Raw genomic sequence first — 25,475 nt, forward strand, 5'->3', positions numbered from 1 at the left:
GTGCAATGTCGTCAGTATAGGCCAACACGCGCACCTCACACGACTGTTGTCGAAAGCCGTTGATGGTTTTGCTTCCAACAATACTCAAACACAACGCTTCTACACATACACAGAAAAGCAATGGGGACAACGGGAAACCCTGACGTACGCCGCGTTGAACCTGCACTGCTTTGCTGAGTGACTTGTTGAAAACAAGACTAGTTGAACAGCTACTATAGGCCATGCGCACTCCCTCGAGAATAACAGCCCCTACATTTATGTGCTCCAAAATCTCTATAAGAAGCTCGTGTGATACCTGATTAAACGCCTTCCTCTGGTCTACCTGGAGCATTGCTAGAGAACCTTGAGTGCTGTCGCAACACTCAAGAACACTTCGAGCAGTATGAATGTTCGTTACTATCGACCGCCCCTTTATGCCGCATGCTTGATGCGGTCCAACGATGTCCCTAATGACAGACTGCAAGCGACTAGCCAGAAGTTTAGTTAAAATCTTGTAATCTACATTAGTGAGACTTATTGGGCGATACCCAAATATAGCTCGTAGTTTAGCGTATCATCTGACCTGGGAATAAAAATGGTGGGCGACTCAAGAAAAGACGGTGGTAGCACACCATTCTGATAAGTCTGAGCGTATAACGTACACAACACCGGACTTAGGCAATCTTTAAACTTTTTATAGAAGGCAGCGCTTAGCCCATCGGTGCCAGGCGTCTTTCCTGGGCCCAACTCTTCTATAGCTTTTCGTACTTCATTTTTGTTATGTCTGTTTCGAGGAGTGCTGACATCTCTTTGTTTAGGCGTGGCAACAATCTCATAAATTCGTCTTTAAACGCGACGACATCAATAGTGTGACATGCGAACAGGTTGTCATAAAAGTTACAAAAAGAGCTTTCTATGCTGGCTTGTTCCTTGTACAAGACGCCTTCGCTTTCTCTTTCCTCTATCGTATTTCTGCGAGCGTACTTTTTCTCGGAGCATAACGCTCTCTTGGTCGACGCCTCCACTAGCAGCCTATTTTCTGCTCTTGCGCAAACCAGCGCGTCATAATATTTCCCTTATCTAAGAGCTCAAGCTGTGCTTTAACATTCTGTATGTCATTTCTGCACGTCCGCGTCGATTTACATTCTTCCTCAATAAGAGCGTCGACATTTCTTCGTAACGTGGCTTCTTTCTTTTTGTCGTCGTACTTCATTGCGGAAGAACGTTCAAGGGATTTTAGCTTAATCTCTTGTTTGAACAACTCCCACTTCCGAATGAAGTTCGTCATGCCTGCGCTGCTCAATGAGGACCGTGCGCATACTTCAACGGCCTCGACGAATCGGTCATCTTGTAGAAGTTTATTGTTCATTTTCCACAAACCCCAGGAGAACGCGTTTCCACGTTTAGCGGCCATGCCTAGCGTTAAGGACGCCAGACAATGGTCGCAAAATGAAACTGGGGTCACTTCGTAATTGCCATATTCAGGTACGAGTTCTACGGAAATATACACCCTGTCGAGCCGCGCATGACTATTGCCCTGAAAGTGTGTATAGTGAACGGTGCCTGCATTGCTCATGCTATCACCTGCATCTTCCAGGTCGCAGCTGGCTACTATCTCATTTAGTACCGCCGTACTGGCGTCTCTGAAATTGGTCGTGCTGCTTTTGTCGTGCGCTGAGGAAACACAATTATAATCGCCCATTAAAATTAAGATCTTTTCCGTCTCACACCATGGACGCATTTCTTCAAAGAAAGCCTTCCTTTCGGCTGTATTGGGGGGCCGTAGACACACATTAGACGCCATACATTGTTACAAAATTCGAAGTAGCGCAAAACATACCGCCCCTTTTCCGAGGCGGTGAAGGTCTTTAGAGCGGCCCCTAAAACTTCGCCGAATTAAAAGTGCTCAAGCCGCAAAAATTGCGCCCACCTCGCCGCCAGGGGAACCCTGTGTAGATGCGACGCATCGTGGGGTCAACTTGGTGTTTCCGTTGTCATGATTCTGAAATCGCGTGAAACGTGTCGGGAACGCGTATGATTGTTATGTTTTATGATTATTATTATGTTTTGTTGGCCAATCTTGGTCAATCTCTCTAAGTTGTATGCTTGGGGCTTCGCTGTCGCAACGACCTTTACTCCATCATTGTTGCTGTAAGTGGGAGCTTCTTTCTTTTATTGCAAGTGTTAATCATTGCCCCATCATGCGTTGTATCAGTAGCTTCTTGACATAGTTTGAATGAATCAAGGATATAAGGCGCGTTCGTAGCATTTCATTCTGTCTCGGTTTTGTGGCGCAGTGGGAAGAGCACCATGTACCTCGCGTTCCGCCCACAGGGTCGTGGGATCGAAACCGGGCGCCGCTAACTATTATTTTTTTATAGTGCAGGGGGAGTGGTGTGGACGAGAGAGGGGCATCGGAGAGGGGAGGGGGTGAGCGGCGGAGAGAGCAGCTCGCGCGGCGAGGAGAATGGGGGAGGGGCGGACGACAACAACGCCGACGCTGCATGGACAAGGCGAGTGTATGAGATGCAGTCGCATCTAAAACCCGACCGCATGCGACACGCAGACATCATATCGCGCAATAAAGGGCCGCACCACACTATCCGTCTGGTCCTCCCTCCCTACCTTGGTCTCTTGCAAGGCCACGATGTCCAAATCCTCATCTGTTACGAGTTGATACACCTGATTTTGACGTTTCCGATACGAAAATCGCCTGACATTAAGCGTGGCGATGTGCATTGGTTTGCTCAAGTAAACCATGTTTAGGAGGGAGCCAGACTTATCGCACAACACTTACATTGATGCAGCACAAAAAAGGAAGACGCTTCGGCAACTGCTAACATCCCATGCACACTTCAAAAAACCGCACTTATGAAACCTTCATATGGTCTGCGGGATTCACGGCCGCTCCAATACACACTGTCCCCTCCGCCAGAGAGAGAGAGAGAGAGAGAGAGAATAACCTTAATGATGATGATGATGTTTAGAGTTTAATGGCGCAAGGCCGACTAAGGGCAAAGAGCGCCAAACAAAAGTGATTACATGAAAGTGACATGGAAGTAAAAGAACACTTTAGTAAAAATAAACAAAGTAAAACACAACGTAATGAAGATGACTGGTGTAAAGGGCCAGGTTGTCAACATGCATGATAAGAAATGAGATGTAAAAGTTTTACGTCGGTGAGAAACTCGAAAACGCGTTTGATTGAAAACAGGGCTTCGTCTCCTAAGAAGTGTGACGGGTGTGGTGGAATATGTCGTGTGTGTAGTTGAGGGAAGTGTTTGCGGCGTGTAGTGTCGAGTGCCTTACATTGTATGAGGATGTGCATCACGGATAGGGCCTCTCCGCACCTGCTGCACAGAGGTCTTGGAGACCCAGTGAGAAGGTGCGAGTGTGTTGCATGAGTATGCCCTATCCGTAATCTGGCCAAGGCGACTTCAGTGTATCTATTGCGTGTGTCGGTGGTGTATGGTCCCAAGTGTGGTTTTATTACGTGTAACTTGTTGTCGGTCTGTTCACTCCAGTGTGTTTGCCATGTTTTGCGAAGTTGTTGTCTGATGTGTGGTTTCACGTCGGTGTAGGGTAATGTGGTTATGTCTACTGCATTCAAGAGTGTAGCAGCAGCAGCCATTCGGTCTGCTGCTTCGTTCCCGGCTATACCACAGTGGCCAGGGACCCAGCAAAGGACTAGTTCAAATTTGTGGACATACACAGACATAATACCCTTGACTATTAAATTTATAACGTGATTTTTGGAATAATTTGTTGAAGACAACGCCCGCACAACACTGAGAGAATCTGTATATATAATGGATTATGGGATGTGACTTTGAAGGATATGATTAACAACAAGAAGTACACCATAAGCCTCTGCCGTAAAGATAGTTGTATTACTGTTAAGAGTTGTAGTGACACTAAGGCCGGTCCCATGCGCCGCGCAGAACACCGAGGTGGAAGTTTTAGAGGCGTCCGTATAAAATTCAGAACATTGGTACTTCTGCTGCAAACACAAGAAGTGCTGCATAATTGCACATGTGGGAGCTCGGTTTTTATCTACATGTGTGAATGATGTGTCGCATGAGACAGGGCGGAGATGCCATGGTGCTATGAAATCTGTAACAGAACTTTGGATGGTATTTAAAAAGGAGACAGCAAGCTCTGACGCTTCCTCTCTAACTCTGTAAGAGAAGGGCGCAGAGAACGATGGTCGATTTAAAAGGAGTTCAGTCATGGAGGTATCATGAAAAACTGATTTAAAAGGATGGTGAGGCATGGATGAAATTTTAAAAGCATAAAGGAGGTCTGTGTATTCTCGCTGACGTTGTAGGTTCCATTTGTTGCACTCTACATACAGGCTTTCGACTGGACTAGTCCGAAAGGCGCCACACGACAAGCGGAGCCCTAGATGAAGCACAGGGTCCAGCATTCTGAGGGATGTTTTAGTGGCTGACCCATAGACAATGCTGCCATAGTCCAATCGTGAACCTATCAAGCTGGTAAAAACACGCAAAAGGAGTTGTTTGTCAGCACCAAAAGAGATGTGCGAGAGAACCTTCAGGATATTCATTGTTTTTAAGCATTTATGTTTTAGTTGTTTTATGTGTGGGATGAATGTGAGCTTTTCGTCAAAGATTATACCTAAAAACTTGTGTTCCTTTTGGACAGGAATAGAGGCACCGTGGAGTCGAATGTCTGGATCCGGACGCATGCCACGCCTCTTGGAAAATAAGACACAAGTGCACTTCCCTGGATTAAATTTAAAACCATTGCTGTCTGCCCAACCAGCTAGCTTGCTAACACCAAGCTGGACTTGGCGCTCGCAGACAGACAGGTTACAAGACTTAAAGGATAATTGAACGTCGTCTACGTAAATGGAGCAGGAAATCGATGGTGGTAGCGCCTTCCGAAGAGAATTCATTTTTACAATAAACAAAGTGCAACTCAAAACTCCACCTTGCGGCACGCCGTTTTCCTGCACATGAACCCTAGAAAGTGCAGTTCCAACTCGCACGCGAAACGTTCTTTAAGACAGGTAACTGGCAAGCGTGTTCATCGTGTTACCCGACATGCCAAAGGACTTGAGGTCGCTTAGGATGCCATACCGCCACGCGGTATCGTACGCTTTTTCTAGATCAAAGAATACTGTCATACAGTACTGCTTATGGAGAAAAGCATCTTTTATATACGCCTCTAATGCAACGAGTTGATCGTTGGTAGATCGCCCCGCCCTGAAGCCCGCCTGGCAGCTCTCGAGAAGACCATTGTACTCTAAGAAGTACACAAGTCTCCTGTTTATCATCTTCTCGAAGAGCTTACACAGGCAGCTTGTCAGGGCAATGGGGCGGTAACTGGCAGGAGAGGAAGGGTCCTTCCCTTCCTTTAGGACAGCCACTACTATGGCCTCCCTCCAAGAGCGTGGAATGTGCCCCGAAAGCCATATGTTGTTGTATAGATGTAGGAGTGTTTCAAGAGTGTCTGGGTGTAGGTGCTGTATCATGGTGTATGTAATCTTATCTGCGCCTGGAGCTGAAGGTTTGCACGTGCTCAGGGCAGCCCTCAACTCATAGAGAGTGAATTCAGAGTTGTAAGAAGTTTTTGATTTGTCTTTGTCGTGTAAGGGCTTTTTTTCTGCAGATGTTTTGTGTTTCGTGAAAGTGTTTGTGTAGTGTGCTTAACTAGACACGTGTTCGAAGTGTTGTGCAAGAGTGTTAGCCTGGTCTTCCAGTGTGTCCCCTGTTGTGCTAACCAGGGGCAGGCTGTGTGTCTGTTGTCCTTTGAGCTTGCGTATACGTGTCCAGACTTTGTGTGTGTCTGTGTATGAATTAATGGATGTCAAGAAGGTGTGCCAACTCTCTCGTTTTGCCTCACGGCGCACACGTTTTCCTAAAGCCTTGGCCCGTTTGAACAAGAGGAGGTTTCCCGACGTGGGGTACCGACGAAGGATACCCCACGCCTTGTTCTGGGCCTCTCGCGCCCGCCTACAGTCCTCATTCCACCACGGCCTCCGCTGGTTGCGCGGGGCACCAGAGGCGTGGGGAATGGACTTTTCGGCGGCGTCGAGGATGTGCGCCGTGAGGAGTTGGGTAGCTTCTTCGACGTGTAGGTGTCCTATGGATGTGTGGTGTAGTTTCGATGTCTCTGTAAATGTGTTCCAGTTAGCTCGTGCTTCATTGAACCTATTATGGGAAGATGAACTGCTTGGGCCTTTACCTATATATGTTAGTGATGTGGGGAAGTGGTCACTGCCATATGGGTCCGTGCCCACACCCCACTCAAGACATGGAAAGAGAATTGCCGAACCAATAGCCAAGTCAAGATTTGAGTATGTATTGTGTCCTATGTTATGATATGTAGGCTGTTTATTATTGAAAAGGCATGCTCCAGAGGATGTAAGAAACCTCTCTATCAGGCGACCCCGGGCATCCGTACGAGAAGAGCCCCAAAGAGAATTGTGAGCATTAAGGTCGCCTGTTAGAATGTACGGCTCCGGCAGCTGGTCGACCAGCGCCTCAAAGTCAGAGCTCTAAAGTGCAAGATCAGGAGGGATGTAAATGGAGCATACCGTTATCAACCTATTAAATATTATTGTGCGGATGGCTACAGCCTCAAGGATAGTATTCAAGGCGACAGGGTGGCATGCTAAGGATTTGCGGGCGATTATGGCCACACCGCCAGAAGAGTGGGTGCAGCCATCCCTGTCTTTCCTGTATACCAGGTAACTATTCAAGACATTTGTGTTTTCGGAATTCAGATGTGTTTCCTGGACACACATTAAACTTGGCTGGTTGGCATGCAGAATCTCATGCACGTCGTCAAGATTATTCAGAAGGCCTCTGCAGTTCCATTGAACTATGTTTTCTCTTCCCATTATTATGTGTTCAGAGCTACTGGAGTGTGATTATTTATGTAGGGTCTTTCGGGGCTTGGACTCTTGGGAGGGGCTTTCTGGCCTTCTCTACTGACCTGGACGTCGCAGCCCGTTCCTTCCGCTGCGATGAAAGCCGGAAGGGCTCGACGTCCATGTCGTCATCTGAAGGCAAGGGGGTCCTCAGCGGACTAGGCCCCCTTGACGTGGTACCCTTTCGGGCATTCTTTGCCTGCGCTGCCAGTGCCGAAGGCGTGGGAAGCACGACAGGTGGCACAGGCAGTGAGGCATAGGAGGGGGTCGCTGCGACTGCCTCCGTCTCCATCTCCGTGCCCTTGCGTGTGCTTTGGGCCGGTGGGGAGGATGCAGTGGATGCAGCGGCATCCCCAACAGACGTTGCAACCACAGCCGCTGCTGGGTGAGCGAGCGGTGCAGAGGCTGGTTGGGCTGCCTGGGGCAACCCTGGGGGGGGCGGGGGCGGGACCAAGTCCGACTCGCGGTACTGGGTCCCCGCCGAAACCAGACGCCGCTCCGCCCCCCGGCGAGCTGCGTCGGCGTACCTCCCCAGAGGGAAAGAGGCGAACCTCTTCCGCGCCTCTGGGAAGGTGATGTTTTCAGTGACCTTGATGTTAATGATTTTCTTTTCTAATTGAAACTTTTCACAGCTGCGGGACCATGCTGCGTGCGGCCCCTGACAGTTTGCACAGGTGAAGGTAGTAGAGTCACAGTTTTCAGTAGAGTGGTCATGTGCGGCGCATTTCGCGCAGGTCGTTTTGCCGCGACAAGAAGTTGTAGCGTGCCCGAATCGCTGGCACTTGTAGCAGCGGCGCGGGTTAGGTATGTACGGACGTACACCACACCTAATGAAGCCAGCATTGATGTGCTCAGGAAGTTTTGATTTGTTGAATGTCAGGATTATATGCTTTGTGGGGATTTCCTTATTGTCTCGTCTGATGGTGATACGCCTCACTGCAGTTACACCCTGATCTTTCAGGCCTTCCAACAGATCAGCTTCGGTCTCATTCAACAAATCGGTCTCCGAGATCACACCCTGAGAGCTGTTGAGGCTCCGATGGGGAGTGACTCGGATGGCCAGATCTGCCATGCAGGTTTGCGACAGGAGGTTAGTGGCTTGTTGCTGCGTCTTGACATTGACAAGGACTTCTCCGGTACGGAGTTTCTTAGCATCGAACGATTTTCCGAGGATGCCTTCCAGGAACTTAGTGATCAGGAATACGGACATTGAAGAAACAGGGTTTGTTTTGTCAACTGCCTCGATAACCAAGAATCGAGGATAGTTGTCAGGTTTCGGACTGTGGATTGTTGGAAGGGATGGAAAAGAAACTTCGGTGCGGCCCCTTTTCGGGGGCCGATCACGTCTAGGGGGGGGGGGGGGTTTGATTTATCCATATGGCATAGGAAAAAGCAGGGAGACGGGGGTACTTTCTTCTTTGACCTTACCCTGGTAGCCAAAGAGGTCCCGGAGCTCCCTGCCTGGTGAACAGACAGGGAGCCCATCCGCCGGAGCTTGACCTGGGCTCCGACGGCCACCGTTCGTGGTTTGTAACCCTCCACCTATAAACACGTCGCCACGGTTGGATCCAGCTTATGTTTGGGGGCTCGGGGTCCGCGGTATCGCCAGTACCGTCACCAAGATTGCTCAAGGTGCCCCGTGCGGGGGAATAACCTTAATGAAAACCAGCGATGTTACCGAGCCGTCGGGCTGGCTTGCTACGCTAGATGAGAGAAGAAAAACAAAAAGAAAAAAACAGAAAAAAATGCGAAAACGAAAAGATGTCATTTGATGCGGCCAGAAGTTCCAATCACAAAACTCTGTCCAGTTCTGTGCTCCGAAGAAACTCTAAAAGAGCTTTGATTGCACGCGCAGCCTGACTGGGACCCGACCATGGACCCAAAACAGCCCTCAGCTCAAGTCCCGCACCAAGCTGCCTGCACAAAGATAATATGAGTTTCTCTCTGTGCACGGTGTACTTGGACACACGCATAAAAGAGGATGGATGTCTTCTCGTGAGAGATGCAAAAATCCAGCAGGCATCTTCACCCTCCCCCAGCCAAACCTAAAGATCAAAGCATAAACACCAAGAACACAATACCCACTCCAAAAATACTGCCAAGACCCAACTACACTGTTGCATTTAGTTCGTTGGCGGTTCACAAAAAGCAGCACAACACCAAACACTGAGCAAAAGGATGGCGACTACCTTTCGGAGCGACGTGCTGGCTAAGTGGGCGGAGCCGGAGTTTCGTTCGGTCTTGGGGGACTTAAAGTTAGGCTTCGGCTTAAAGTTAGGTCGCCTTTCTGAACCTGAAACCGCCTTAGCCGGGGGATCCTTGCTGCTGGCGAGTCCGTCACCCCGCCCTGCGTCGTTGCTTTTGCGTTGTCGCTTTGCCATGGCCCCACTCACGTCCATTTGCACGGCTTCGGCCGCTGGAGCATGACGCTTCCGTCGTCCCCTGACTTGACACTCCGGTGCCGTTGGACTCGTTCGACGTGACGTGAGGGGGAGGCGTCTCGCGGCTGTACAGGCTTCTCCTTTTCAGGAACGCACTGGCCAGCCTCGGCCTCGACCCGCCCCGCCGACGTCGGCTCCTTCACCGCCTTGTCGGTGACTCCTGCAGCTGTCTCCTCCGCTTCTGCCTCATCCATGAGGTTTTCGTCCTCCCTCGCTGGACCGGTGACGCTGGACAGGTGACGCAGGCGCTTGCATCATGCCCGAAGCGACGGAACGAAGAACACTTCGGCACCTTGCATTCACCCCTGACGTGCCCTTGAGGTTGCAACGTAAGCACTGTGGGGCCATTCCGCTAACGACGACGAGGGCCTTATCACCCGCCACACGAAGTTCATGCGGCAGGTCGTCGATGGTCACGCCCGCCTTCAACTTGAGAGTAACCGTACGAAGCGTTGAGCCCTTATCCCGGATACCCACTGATCTCCACTAGAGTTGCTGGATAGCGTTTCGAGCTCTCCGGCGCGCGGCCGCCGGAAGTTCGAGTGCTCGTCCCGGAAATCGGGCAAATGGCTGCCGTTCCAGCATAGCGTATGCTACTTATGGGCTGTCTTCGCGCGCATTCCGCTAAAAATGCCTGCTTGTTGCGCCGTCAACTGCACAAGCAGACCAGAGAAGTCGTCTGGGAAGACGTTCCACTTGGAAGTATTACAATTTTCTGTATGACGTGCGTGATATGCAGCGAAACGCAAATGTCATATCACTGTCGTTTTTAAGTTGTGGCTTTTGTTACGCAGATTCCGTCGCTCTAAGCCTGATTTATACCGGCGTTGGGTGGCAAACTTAATAAGGGACAAATGGGCTCCATCCCCAGGCCGCACGCTCCGTAGTGACCTCGTTACTGACAACTGTTTTGACAGAACGGGAGCACGAACTCGGCTACGGCCTGACGTCGTGCCCACGTTGTTTTCTTTCCCGAAGCATCTGGAAAAGGTATAGTACGACATGGCTCGGCATTTTGGTATAGCGGCCCTGAAACAAAAAAGAATACTTTTCGGTTATCGCAGTTCGCTCGTTCAGCGTTCCTATAACTTCCCCTGCAGTTGATGCTACCTTTATCAGACACTGGAATCGCCTGCATGGGTGCTACGTTTTTTCGTAGTATATTTGCAGAGTCGCTTTAAAAATGCCGCCCTACAAATTAGCTCGGAGCGCAATAAAACCTACATGGAGCTGTGAAAAGCTGTGAAACCATGTACTGTAAGCAATGAAACGTAATTGGAAAAAACATCTTCATTACGTTACAAAGCGCGAGGTCTTAAATTTTAAGTACCTAATTTTTTCTTTCAATTTTTGAAATGCTGCTATCTGCATTATGTATCTCAGTGGCGCTATGATAGCTGTCTAAGATGGTAGGGGTATAATTCCCAAACACACACATGTTTGAATTCATACTGTAAAGGGTTCCGATGTACTGATCTTCAAAGGTAAAACAGGAGCAAGCTTCGCACACTCATTTTCAGGTTTTTTTTTTTTTTTTGTCGGCACGTAGCAAACCTCAAATCGGTTCTTCTGTTTCAGGCAGCTTGCTCCGTGTTGATATCGAACTCGCTTAGCTAGCTGATTTTCGGATAATCCAAGTCCTTTCACGGCTGTTAATTTATTGTTTTCGACTAATACAAATCCCTTCACGACTGATAATTTATTGTAAGACGTGCATCTTAACATCAGTCATAAAGTCCATTTGCTAGCATAAATCCCTTTCGAGCTGCGTCATCTCCTCTCAAATCAAGACCCAAGTGGCATTTTCGTTCTCCTTCGCAATTAAATTCTGGTTCATATTAACGTCGCATGTTTCGGTATAGCATAAGTTGCGATCTTAACGCTATGTGTATCGCCAAAATGCAATAAAGTGAGAACAAAATGACGTTGGGAAGCGTAACAGACGCCCGACTTCCGGGACGAGCCGTTGAACTTCCGGTGGCCGTCCGCGCGCCCGGCCACGACAGTGGCGAAGCGCCATCCAGCAACTAAGTGGAGATCAGTGCGGATACCTTCGACACGCCACCGCTCCCTGCGGACCTCGCCGACACGCCCGTAGGCCGCCAGCGCAGTGCGAACGGCGTCGTCCGGCACGTTGTGCAGCAGCCAGTGAAGCTTGAGGCGGCCTTCTTGATTAGACGGGTCGATAACAAGGTAGCGACGATCTTTCTTCTTTCCACCCTCCGCCGACTTGAACATAACTGCACAGACGTGACTCATCTGGTACGCCCCCAACGCCACGACGTCGGGGAGCAGTTCCAGACGAGCCAAAACGTCCCGAAAGTCCTCAACACGGTAATGCCGGGCACGCATGTAGGCATGAAAAAAAAAACCGTGACGTACTGACCTGAGGGAAACTGTGCCAAAAGTACTTGATAATCATCGCTATCCTGGGCAAAAAACTTACCGCGGGCCGAAAGTCCCGCTGAAGCCGCTCCTTGGGCGGAACTCGACATTCAGCAACCGCACGCTGGCGCAACCGGAAGCAGAATCCCTTGAGCTACGACCATGAGTTAGTACCCGAGAGTCAAACGGCTTACTCCCTCGCCTGTAACAGTGCGGAGTACCTTAAAGGACCTCCCCATGTCCGTCCGCGCACATCCGTGCGCACACCACCATCAAGCGAAAATCAAGCGAAATTCGATTTGAGCCGTGAGTTGCAGTTCCATTTAGGGAATGACGGTCGGGGTGCAACGTGGATGTCATTTCGAGTCCCCGTACTCCGCACCCTCGCCATCATCCACTGAGTGGAGATGCTGCCATTTTTTGTCTTGTTGCGGCGACGTTAAACTAAACCCCGGGCAATCCATAGAGGCAATGTTGAAAGATAAAGGAAGGCATGAAATCTTCCGCCAAGCAGTTGACTGAAACCAACGGCTGGCTGACATCTATCGAAAGGAAATTTTCTGACCGGTCATCTACAGTCAACCACTGCGTACAGAAAATAGACAACTTGGTGAATAACCTAAGAACAGGAGCATGATTATCTTGGACGTTAAGGTAGCGGACATGACGGCAGAGTAATCCCTCGAAGATGTCATTTCAAATTGCATTATCAACGATAAGTCAAAATTGCAGACGTTGCTGTTGAAAGAAGTTACAGATTAGGTAAACGAACTGAAAACAAGTGCAGGCCAGTAATTTTAAAGTTGCTTTATTTAATGTAAAAAGGTAAAATACTTAGAAATTATTGCAACCTGAAAGGAACCTGGTTCAGCGTATCTAAAGATTTGTCGCGCTGCATTGGTCAGATCCGGAAAACGTTATGGTACGCTACCAAAGAGTATCGCGATCACGGCGATAACGTAGTTCAGTCATTGGACAGAATCAAGATAGCAAGCTCTTTCGTTGGTACGACGCACTGGACAAAATGGTACCCATGAACCCGCAATGACGTCCTCCCCTAACACACGACTGCACAGGCTCCTTAGGGCGACAGAAAGTTTTATTTGTCGAAGATTTAGGCCGCCCTACAAAGCCATTTACTCATATGAATGTAAATTCCAGTCGTATCGTGTACAAAACTGACAATATAAAAATCTTTTTCACGCATGATCTTGACGTAATGATCGTTACGGAAACTTGGCTTCGTGGCAATATCCCAAATGAGGCCATCATGCACGGCTCTCACAAAACACGGATTCGTCATGACACGGATTCAAGAGGGGGCGGCATTTTAATTATTGTAAAAAAAGGGCTCCAACTATGCAGTAGTGCACCATGATACCAACGTTGAAATTGTTTGGATGGCTTGGTGCAGTGTACCAGCCACCAACCACTGACGTTTTAACAATAAACTTCTTGCAAGATCTCGTGCGTGAGTAAGCAAAAAGCGATACAGTCACTTAATTTTTGGCGGTGACTTTAACCTGCCTAAAATCAACTGGAAATCTACAGTCGCTGAAGTTCCTTATCGCCATGCGGAGCTACTGTTAGACTATTTTTTTACTATGACTTCGAACAACTAGTACAGTCTCCCGCACGAGTTACAGCCAATAGTAATTCCACCCTTGTTCTAATTTTTGTTTCTTTTGATGTCGAATAGTTCGGCGCCTCAGTAGACATTCTACCAGGCATAGGAGACCACAAAGAGGCCGTCTTTGAAAGTAGCCTCAAGCGTGTAGCCGACTTAGTGGAACCCAAAACTTCGCAACTATTCTCGATTTATAAAGGCCCAGGACGAATGTATACTAGATAACATTGAATAAAAGTTTAACATGTTCTCAGACATGGCCAACAGCGTAAATGATTTGTAAAGGATTTGTGACACTTCTTCAAAGGAACAGTAAAAAAATACATCGAAAGATATGCACCCCTCGAATGAAAAAAACAAAAAATTCTAAGCCCTTCGATAACGCGCGAAATACTGCAACTTAAACGTAAAATAAAACGCCTTTCACACACCTCTTCTGGCATCTCGTCTAACATATTAGCATCGCTTCGCAACGAACTAAGAACGAATACAAAGACTTCTAGCTTCAATTTTTGAATTGTCAAAATGCATGATTTTTATACCAAGAACCCACAACAGCTTTGGACGCTTATTACACTCAAAAAGATTCATATCAGTACAATAAACATGGACGGTACAGAAGTCGCTGGTTCAGCCAGGATAGCAACAGCTTTTAACGATTTTATTTCGTCGGTTTTTCTTCGCAGCAGCAACACAACTGTGTCATTCCAAACGAAAGGCCTAGATGTACCTGATAGAACAATAAGTGAAGAAGCAACTTTTTTGGCTCCACTAAAATTAGACACTAAAAAATCCGCGGAATTCGATGAAATCCTAAATGCTTTTTTTTTTGGTACGCACAATGATACAGCAAATTTCTTTTTACAACATTTAGCGAAAGTTTAGACCGAACCGAAATACCGAAACACTGGAAGATTCGAAGGTTAAATTCATCCACAAATCTGGTGACAAACGTTTCCCATCCAATTATAGACCCATGTCTTTGCTTCATCCCTTTGCATCATCCCTTCACTCGTTAACGGTGGGCAGATCGACGTTATTTTTAGGCACACCAGACTAAACTATCACGACCATGTACAATTTAAAGGGACACTGAAATGATTTGTAAACATTGCGGGATTACTAGCGCAAATTGTAGCTCGGAGTCCGTAGGCATTGTTTCGACCACTCTGGCCGCGTTTACGCGAATTTATTTAGTAGAAAAATCAATTCGAAAATGCTGTCCTCCTCTCTTTACGCTCGCCCATTTTCTGTGGCGTTTTCGTGTGACGTCAGCAGGAGATGAGCTGGAAAATGGCTGCGATACTGCACGGTTCGCCGACCAGCCGACCTACCGATCGAGTCAGTCGGCCCAGCGTTTCGTCCGCCGGCCGCCGACGGGTCGTCGCTATTCGCTCGCTCAATTGAAACTAAGCCACAACACCTTTGTGAATGAAAGAATGTGCCTTTCCTTACTTCGTTAGTTTGTACACTGTGTCAAACTCAGAGTCCGGGTCGCTCCACACAAGCGCTGCACAAGTGCACATGCGACGCTTCGCTGACTTTACGCTAGTAGTAAAATCTAAGGCAAATTGAAGGCGGGAGAAGAGTCAGCGAAGTCAATATAGGTACTAAGAAAATAAAATCACCTGAAACTTTTACCGTACAGCGCAAACCTAGGGAGCAGGAAGCACTTTTTGCGCTGGGTAAACAAGCACAGCGGTCAGCAGCACGACCGCACATCTGCGAACGCTTTTCCGTCAAACAAATGCAATTGCTAGACGTGAGATATTGGGGAAGTTTGGGGGACACTTACTGCAGGAGTGATATACAACAAATAGTCACATAAAGTACTTAAAATGCTTAAAATAAATAAAAGTGTAAACTGGTCATACATTATAAACCTTATATATCCAAACAGGCCAGCGCCGGCTCGTGGCTTAGCGGTCTGAGGCGCTGGAATTAGTTTTGAAAGTCGCAAGTTCGAATCCCCGTGGGTACATGTATTTTTTTTGTAAGTTGCTTTTTCGTATGCGGCCGATCTTTTCTGAACTGAGTTCACCATTTTTGGGCCGTAACGTTCACTGCTCCACGAGCGAGATCGCAGAACGCGCGCATACTGACAATGAAGCGCTAGCGAGTTCTCGTTGGCGTGCTGTTGCCACAAGCACCGACTGCTTGCGGGCAGTGGGCCCAGGCCTGAATCAGCACACCCTTGGCGTGGTGCGAACTAGCTTTTTACGAACAGACATGAGTGAGGCAAGCTCCGAATATGCGGGAAAAGCGCATGGCATTTGAGAGTCTGCGGTGACGCGGAGGGCGTTCATCCACTGCGTAGGCCTCGTCTAGTGATTTCTACGATTCCAAGCCGCCCTGGGAGGTTTATCTTAAACATTTGACAGCCGACAACATGGCAGAAGCGCGGTACGGCGATAATTGAGAAATCGAGAATGCCCATCCAACAACGCCATCAGATGTTAAGCTTGTTCTTTTACAGAACCGAAACCGAAACCGAAACTTTTGATTGCTAACCTTGGGCATTGTCCAATCACGGTGCCCCCCCCCCTCCTGACGTCACAGCCTTTAGTTGGTGCGGCCGCCGCAAACCGCGCATAGTAGTTTTTTTTCTTTCGCGCTTTGTAAAATAATTACCGATTTGTCAACCGGATAAACGATGAATAGTGTGTTAATTTGAGCCAGTCTACACTGTGCAAGCAAAAACGGGAGCTTGACAAATCCACTTCGGTGTCTCTTTAACAAAGCGCGTGAGAGGCGAAGGAAGCACGATAGAACAAACCTGGTTCCCCGTTGTAAAAAAAAACGCCCCCGTTTCTCTTTTTTTCCCCAAGGACAATAAGGGATCGGAAAGTTCTTTCTTATGAGGTGGTAAATGCGTCATCCTTGAATTTTTTTTTCGACGCTCGGCTCTAATCCTTGAATTCAATCTGCATTTTTCATCTGAATCTCGCCAACTTCTGCGCACTGGTTACGTACATCTGTTTGTCTTTGCACCGTTCGATAATATGAATTCACATGTGCTGGCTGTTGCCTTTGCTGTTCTTTCTGCTCTTGTATTTCCCATGTTCGTGCATTTGTGTGTTGACGCCATTGAGAGCAGTTATGGCCTATATATGATTTTGCTTTCTTTTTTTCCTGGTAAGCTAAAACTAGTGCTACCCCGGCCGCATTTCTTTCCAGTGAGTACTTTGCCTTTTAGATGCCCAATCGTGCTGTTACAAACTTGTCCCTCACACATTACAAAATTCAGTATTATTTGTTTCTTTTTTCGTCATGATTACCTGAGAACTCCGTATATTTTTGTTATGTTTAATTTATCATTCCTTGCTCCTCCTCAGTGCTCGCAGTTTGCAGTATGCATTATTTCACTGGTCTGTACACTCTTGCCTTGACAGCCGGAGGGCTGCTGGCAGTATTGACCGAATAAATAAATAAATAAATAAATAGGCAACGGAGAATAGAGGGGAAAGCCGTTTCACAGCGCTTGCTGGCAAAGGAAAGCAAGCGCCCATTACTTTATGCTCGTCAGTATTTATCGCCCCGGTTCGTCATCTATTATTCAGAGCAATTTGGTCGCATTTAGGACCCAAACATAAAAAATAAATATTTTTCCTAACTAACACCCGTGTCTTATAAACTTCGTCGGCAACGTTTGGTTCTTAAAGGGACAGACAAGCGATTTTTGTGGTGTGCGTTTCGTCTAGCTTATATGAAAGCCAGTATTTTATATACTGGAGTTTCTAAATAAACAGACGGAAATAATCTTTATTTTGCACTAAGGGTTCTGAAACGTGGCGACACGTAGTGTATAATCGTCGCTCTACGTTACGTGCCCAAACAAGTCCATCCGTTTCAACGCGTGATTCAAAACCCGCATGAAGGAATAGAAGAGCTCGCACATTGTTGTTGTTCTAGCCGAGAGCAGGTTTTTAGACCCCTTCTTTTAGTTCCGCCTGCAGTCAAAAGTATAGTCAAAAGTGTGTTGCCGCACGGCTCGCTATCGTGGTAGCCTGAATTCGTCTTGGCGGGACACGTATGGCTGGTTGATGCAACAATTCGCACTTAAAAGTTTCAGGGTGCTACCAGCCAAAACCGTTTCTGTTTATGCTGTTTTAAGCGATGCCCTTTCATTTGGGATGAAGATACTATACTCGACAAAAATCGGTTGTCTGTCCCTTTAAAGGAATCCCCTCCAGCACTTCCGATACGCGCTTCCACCCTTCTCTGTCTGCCTGGAAGCACAGCGAAAGCTGCAGTTATCACCAGCACACAGCGGCACTGCGTCATTTGCTCGCCGCAGAGGATACACGGTCCAGCTTCTCCTTTTTTTTTCGTTGCGATTTTGTTGAATGTGGCGGTCAAATGCATTTATGGCTGCAACTGAAAGGAACTCGGCCAATATCCGCGACATTGCTTGAATAACGTCATTTGAGACTAAAAACAACGCCCATACCAGAATCGGTGAAAAAATAATTTTTAGCAAGTTTAAATTAACTGGTAGGCGTAAGGCAGTGTGATTGCGCTGAAGTATAGTTTGCGACTCCCTGTTCTAAGTACTGGACTGGCTTGTTGGATAAATTCTGAAAGCATCTTATATTTGCAAGAAAAGTCGAAAAACAGTGTTCCAGGGTCCCTTTAATGGCCTGGAAAAAACTCTACACGATTACCTGCCACCGGCACACACATAACATCATCAAAGTGGCAAGTAGTTTCGGCATAAAAGACTCAAAATTTCACTCACAGATACAGGAGGACGAACACTGACGCCACCAGGAGGAACAAGTCGGCAAAGGAAAGGGAAAAAGCCATGCCTGCAGTGCCGGACGAAGTCGCAGTGTCTCCAAAACCAGAGTGCTAAGGGATAATAAATTGAGGGTTTAGGCGCCACACCGCCGATTATGAAAAGCGCTATTAATGCCTACCATTATCTGCCGACTACCCCAACAACCAGGACAGTGTAACGCCCTGAGTTTGCTCAAAAATGCAGAAATTGCTCAAGTAACGTCATTATCGTTGTAATGGCGCAAATGGAGATAATGTGGCGAAAAGAATTTGGAAACGCCAAGAAATAAGCAAAAGAGAAAGAGTAAAAATGTCACAGAAATCAATTGATGAAATCAAAAATGGGCATCTTAGACATCTCTTCAAAAAAAACTGAGATTAAACTACAAATGCCTGGAAAAGAAACTGCCAACACCAATAAAACATAGCAAAAACGGCCCAACCCTGTACTCGGGGACAACTTTCTGTGGCAATGGAGAAAAGCTACGGGATGGGGGGTGAGGTGGCCGGCCAAACGACGACATTTCGCTGCGCAGTTGGAATTAGTTCTACAAGCATTATTCAATGGGCATAACCTATGCAATTCAGCAATATATATTTCTTTTTTTTTTGGCCTTTGCATTGACAATGCTAATAAATCACAGGAATATAATCGCCAGTAAGCATTACTTTTTTTTAATGTTCGGTTTTGTTTCGTTGCGGAAATTACCACTGGTGGCGCGAAGGTTCTCTTCAGAAAAAAAATGGCGTCGTCGTCGACAGCCATGGAGGCATGGAGGAAGAAAATGTTAGGAGAGAACATGACGTCAGGCGGCCCAGCTTTGGCAAGCCGCCTCCTCTGACGCCGCATTCTCCTCTCCGCGGGCTCCTCCCGCACAATGCATTATGGATGATGCACCACTCTCAGGCCCGCGGTAGCATTTAGTGGCTCCGGCTGGCTGCCGGTGGAGGTGGAGACGAGTGGCGTTGCCGAAGGCGCCGTACGAGATTTTTCGCTAGCGTTGCGCTCCTACCCTCGTATCGTGAAAGTACTGTCGCTGTTTAAAGCGGCACGAGGCGTAGATCCCATGCTCAGGAAGCACCTTCATGAGCTGCGAGCCGAATTTGACGCTTACCGCTGGAACCACGACCGGCTTCGCTCGAACGCGCCGCTGTATACATTCACAAGCACGGAGCGGACTGAGCGTGGTGTTTTCCAAGTGTGCTTTGACGATTGCGTTTGGATTTCTGCTGGGACTTATCGCGCCACCTTCCCTTTACATCATAGCGCTGTAACGAGTGTCCCATCAGCTGATAGATGGTGCGAAAAGCTTTGGTTTCGCTCGCGTGCGCATTTGCATACGTTCGCCGGCGGTGCTCCGGCATGGTGGCACGTTGTACGTGCCACAATTGTCGTGACAACGTCTGAGTTGCGTTGCTGTCTTCTTCAGTGCATTAGAAAACAAAAGGTGCAGAACCACTCATGTTGAGAGCGGGAGCGGGAAGAACGGATCATTTTTCGCCTCGCTGCGCAGGAAGATAGCGGGCTGGTTGTCTGAGTACTGCTCAATCCCTGCGATAGGCATATATGGGCAACGAACGCTAAATTACGCCTGGGAGGTAAAAAGATAAAATGACCAGAACCAAGAAAGTGAGGTGTGTTTTGTGAAATAAAATGTAAGGCACGGATGTCGTACTCTGTCATCTCCACTTTGGCACGGCGGCGGAACACCACATTTCGACTGCTGCGTGAACTTCGGCGGATCCGAAAGCTCAATAAATAAAGATGTTTTCTGTCTCTCCCGTCCGACCACTTTGCCTGCACGATCAGCCCGCTGCGCGTTTCGGGTTGCAGGCAGCGCTGCGCGCAACGCCCGGACGGGGACTCGTCGCCGAACCCGGATACCCGGACTAGAGTGTAGTACACTCTACCCGGACCGCGCGGCCACCGAATTACGGAACGACGCTCGCAGCGCGGGCGGCCGCATGAGGCGCAAAGAACTACCGGAACTACCCCTTGCCTGTCACGTGAGAGGGGCATCTCCCATCACTTTTTCATTTTTATTTTTTATGACTAGGCTACACGATAGTCACGTGACGCTTCCTCCTAAACTTTTTTTCCTCCATGCATGGAGGCAGGGGGGTAAAGCGAGTTCCGAGACCGTACGAATCGTGGGCGGTGACATGATACAATTTCCATTGTAGCCAGAGCAATTGTATTCAGATCTCTAAAAACTTGTTCCGTAATTATTTACCTAAAACAAAAAACTGAAACAGAATAGTTACGAATAATTGCTTCAGTAATTAAAACTAGCTCTTTAAAAAACTTTTAGTGTAATTAAGCTCTAATTATTGAACAAAGAGTGAACGTGTAGTTCAGTTTTGGTTTCGATTTTCTTTAAGTGCGCTAGGAAGTGGCGAGGCCCTTGCGCCTATATTGCGTAGTGTGTGTGTGCCGTCTCGAGGTAAGGTCTGCGAGCGTGCAAAACGTGTGCAACTGGTACAACTCGGATGCACGCGCTGAGCAACTGCCTCCCCGGGCGCTTGCGAGGTTGTCAAAGGCGGGCGCTGTTTCACAAATGTGACGTCACGGCCTCTTTTAACCATAGAGGAAAGAAAAGGTTAGGAGAAGCCCTGACGTCAAATTTGTGAAGCCGAGTCCCGCCATGACTTAAGCCCACTGAGCCCAGCACTCTTTCCCATCATCCTTTGCTGTTTCCGGTTTGATAAGAGCTTCGCGGTACGGGCGACTCGCGAAAGCGAACGCGGACTACGGGAGCAGTGTTTGGGTCCGTACAGCACGGCGGTGTGCGCTACGTCTCAGCCTGGAAGAATTTCGCTTCGCTTCACAATGGAGAAACGCACAGCAAGCAAAGCACCGACTGTGGCTCTCGCCAACGCTGAGCGGGGGGAGGCTTTTGCCTGCAGCAGCCGGCGGCGGCGGGTGCTCGCTCCGTCTATCTCGAGGTGACTCAAGCGCCGCTGCGGCCGTGATACGAGTTGGGGCCACCTCCAACGGCGAAGTTTTCAAACTGACCTAATCTATAAACGTTTGCCGTAGCGACTGCGCTGTGTTGCAAGCGTGGCGAGGCAGCTGCAGTCAAAGTGCCGTAAAATATTGCCCGTGGCATTTGGCCAAATTTAGCCACCGCAGCCGTTAAAAAACCAGGCAACGCTCTCTGTGGGCTCAAAAAAGATTACGTCACTTCCTCCACACTTTTCGCAATGCAGTGGAATGCTAGGGGCCTCCTGAGTATTCTTTCCCCCATGGGAGCAGTGTTTGGGTCCGTACAGCATTCGTTTCTCCATGCATGGAGGAAAGAAAAACCTGACGTTGAGGAACGGTGGACGAGCCTCAGTGCGCATGTGCCAACTAGAAATAAAAAAACTAAGAAAGCGATCTTTTTTTTTGCGGATGTGACGTCATCGTGTAAGAAAAATGGCAGTCGTTGTACTGTTACCTTGCTGCGCTCTTCTTGTCGTGATTTTTTGGCTGCCGTTGCAGCGGCGCGTAGGTGTCTCGCTTGCGATTGTGGTGAGGGCACTCTCGAAGAACATCTGGAGAGCACTTACGGTGCTGTGCAGCGTGTGATTGGAACGCTGAGTGTGTGCGACTGGCTAATATGCGCGTAGTACGTTACGACGGTGACCACGGCCTTTCTGCATCAGTTCTGCTGACTGGATTTGCGGAAGTGGTGAGTGCACTCCCGACAAACTTCTGGGCGACGTTTTATTAGAGCGCCGTGTTAAGACCGCTGGGCGTTTCTTCGCCTGCGTGCGGTGGCGAGAGGCAGCAACGCCGGTCACACGAGGGCAGTGTGACGGCGCATGACCACTCCCATCGTAACGAAGCTAGCCACTGCAAGCGATTCGGCGCACATAACGTATTTCGCACCTCACTGCTACGTAGACCACAGGGCGGTGTTTTTGTCCCAGTATAACGGAGGTAAGGTAAAATTGTGCGAGGTAAGGTAAAATTGTGCGTTCGAAGTCGTGAGGCAGGCGGGTAATGTTCACCATTGCGAAGGTGTGGTAACTGCCATGCTGAACAATCTGTCTGCTAATCACTTCGTTCGTCTGAAACCTTAGGCCAGCTGATAATAGGACATGCAGCTTTGTGGGGGGTATGGCTGCGCACAGGACAAAGATTTCTTTTGTTACCAGCTCTAGGAACCAAGCCTTAATAGTACACATCTAGGCCTCAAGTAGTGAATAAGAAAATGGTAAATAGTTGCGCTTAGCCCCGGTGCCACGCATTTTTCTTTATGTGGGCCCTCTCAAGTTACCGTTTTTAGAACTATCCCTTCTGGGGGCACGTTAAAGCTGGTACAATACCTTGGATGCTGAACAGTACACCCAAAATGTCCCAGACATGTGCTGTCACATGCTGCAGAACAATATCGTACTTCAGTTGGTACTTTTAGCAACAGATCTTATGATGTGCAATGCTTTCAAGTCCATTTCTTCTGTGGTTAGGTTTTGTCTGCAGCAATCTTACAGCAAATAAGTTATTGCTTGTCGAACAGCACAAAAGTACCATTACAACTTCAAGCTGAAATTAGTCAGGGATGAGGTTTTGCTTTCCGGTTTTCTCTCTCCAGCAGTGATGGCAACGGCAGCTGAGTGTTTTATGTCGGTACAAGGATAACTTACATTTTTTGTATGTATATTTAGAGGTGTGTGATGATCAACTTTGCGTCTGTGAATTGAATAGAAGAAGTTAAACGTGGCTGTGAATTGAATAAAATATTTTTGCATACGAATAGTAAAAGCTGGCTGCGATTAAATATTTTCAAACCACACTCTTTCTTTTGGTGTATAAAACATAACTACATTAAAAAAGACAGCTTAGGCAGTCAGAACAAGACACATCTCTGTTCAGGTACTTGTGTTTGATATGCAAAAAAATTAATAAAACAGAGAAAATAAATAAAGATGTTCAAAGCAATGAAACATGAATTTTCCATACATTGCCATGAAGAAATATTGGTTCCTCAAAATAGTGTGAACACAGTAAGCTCCCCGAGATATACATGCGCAATTTGAGCCACCGAATACATAAATAGTCGCGCCCTTTTAACACCCCTCTCCATTGTGAACAAGGGACCCGTAGGGACCCCGAAGCGTCTTTATTTGCTTATTTGTTTTTTGACAAGGTGGATGCCTGTTTTTATTTCATCTAAGTAAGTATATTTAATATGATTGGCAGCAGTCCCCCCCCCCCCCCCTACATCATTGAAAGGAGGCTGGGCATGCTAATACCTCCCCAACAAGCCAGCAATGACGTTTGATTTCCCACTCGTTCCATAAAATTTACAGGAAACCTATTTTAGATTATCAATTTTGCTCTCTTAGTGTTGCACTTGACATAACATAACAGTTAGCGAACACTTGTTTGGTGCAAGGCTTCTATATCGGGCTTTCGGCAGGGCTTCGGTGTCTTGCGAAAAAACCAACCCGTAAGGTTTGACCATGCAGTGAAGCTTGAAAGTTTGCAAGTTTGCGAAAGAGCAAACACTCTACTATTTGTAAATTTGAAATATTGGAAACAGAGCTTCAAATCGAATATCAAAAACTATTCGCAAAGTATTCTAAGTTGCGAGTGTTCACACACCTTTAAATATACTGCCTGGTCACTTTAGTATAAGTGTATAAGTTTATACGAAGAATTTCATGACTCAAAGTTAAAAATGCCGTAAGGTGTTCATTATGCAAATTTGATGCATTTACTTGAAATCATTGATAAGCGTTGGGTGCAGTTGATTGGATGGTTAACCTCCCTGTCTTCCCTCTACTATCTCCTTCCCTACTTTACAGGGTGGGCATTCATAGGGGCATGTGTTGGGTAATATGTTGTGTTGTATTATATGTGTGTTTGTAGGCATCTGTACAACGGCTTTGTACTTAGAGGTCGGTGAGGGAATCTGGCGGATTTTCTCTGCTTTCTACGAATCCCTGTGTAGTAAATTTGTGGGCAGCAGTGCGTGCCGCCTCATTCCCTGGTAGTTTGATCAGGCGGGATGTCCAGGTGAGGTAGATGATCGCTAGCTTTTGTATGCGTCGTAGTGTATTTGAGGTGCGATATATCTTTGATAGGGGCGACATGCTTACTGGGAAGCATGGTGGAATCTGTCATGGCTTAGCTTGCATCTGTTTTTTGCAAAGTTGTAGAACTGGTAGTGGTGAGTGTGGCGGGCATCAAGGGTTTCTTACGAGTCTATAATGATCGTGCCAGGGTTTTGTGCTTAAATATGCATCAAAACAGTGAACTGAATCAAAACAGTGAACAGGTGGCTACGCAGGCTAGTTGGGACTTCATCGTGGAATTTTTGTTAAATGTCAAGCATGACTGAAGGAAAAGATAGAGACAGGAAAGAGCTTCATCAATGAAGCTTCATTTTGCTCTGAGAGTAATTACAACGTAAGCAAAACCCTCATGTGAGACTGGTTTAACACCACAGCTGCTGCACACTTCACACTATCATTCAGTAATCTACAGTGCATCTGTCTCCAATCTTTATCACATAGGCCTCAAAGATTTCTCATTCCTGTTTTGTGCCATACAATTTCAGCACTCTCGTCATATCTAATTCTGGCATGCAGCCATCTGGCCTGCATTGAGTCTAGGAGTGCAGCACCAAATTGGTTTCTGTTCTAGTCGTCAGTAATGCCGCGGCATGCTCCCACCACCGCCGGTTAGGGCAGTACCTTGTCTGCCCTATGTACCATCAAGATACATTGAAATACGAACAAAGCACGCGCCTTTCAGTACATGCTGTGCATCATGGTGATGGGCTGTGTAGCCATTGTAGGAACAAGTTAGAAGAATTAGTGTCCAACGTTTCTATGTAAATAGCATTTGAGAATGTAATTTGGCCCACTGCGGCATTTGGTGCGGGGCCCCGCTACGGTTATCGCTGTGTAGAATCAAGCAGAACACGACGAAGGCTGATAACAGAAGCACAAACGGGCACCAAATATGGTAGTTGGGCGAAATCAATATTTTCACAGACCGAACGGTGCTCTCTCAACACCCGCGTGCACGTTGGTCCAACTGGGAGTACACAATACCTTAGATGAACTGCACGAAGCTTATCATCACTCCCAAACCACCCGCCTCAACCACCTACCAGACGAGACACCTTTGAACTCCTCGGATATCCAGTTCCGCCCCACGAACAGCTACAACGTGTGCCCCTCCCCATCCGTCAACACTTGTGCAGCTCCCATACCGCGATATACGCATCAATACGCTCGTCAGGAAAGCAACCCTCTGGAGACCAACGAAACTAACGTGGATAATTAAAAACTTTTCATTTCTGCGCGCCAACAGCCCTCTGTACTGATTTAAAATACTATGCAACAGGACCATGACCTCAATAAAATG

The 25,475-nt window shown here is 47.6% G+C and overlaps 1 protein-coding gene across 1 annotated transcript in view; it reads right to left on the bottom strand.

The window, feature by feature from the left end:
* Positions 1-25,475, bottom strand: part of LOC144176046 (cytochrome P450 3A24-like) — a 148,008-nt gene that overhangs the window by 113,207 nt on the left and 9,326 nt on the right. The window contains exon 2 of the mRNA XM_077705166.1: positions 18,069-18,181. Within this exon, the coding sequence (XP_077561292.1) occupies positions 18,069-18,136 (68 nt within the window). The 5' untranslated portion in view covers positions 18,137-18,181. The remainder of the gene's footprint in view (positions 1-18,068; positions 18,182-25,475) is intronic.

The sequence above is a fragment of the Haemaphysalis longicornis genome, unplaced genomic scaffold (genome assembly GCF_048455015.1).
Source record: "Haemaphysalis longicornis isolate Haplotype H1 unplaced genomic scaffold, Haemaphysalis longicornis Haplotype H1 scaffold_3, whole genome shotgun sequence".
NCBI classification, from domain to species: Eukaryota; Metazoa; Arthropoda; class Arachnida; order Ixodida; family Ixodidae; genus Haemaphysalis; species Haemaphysalis longicornis.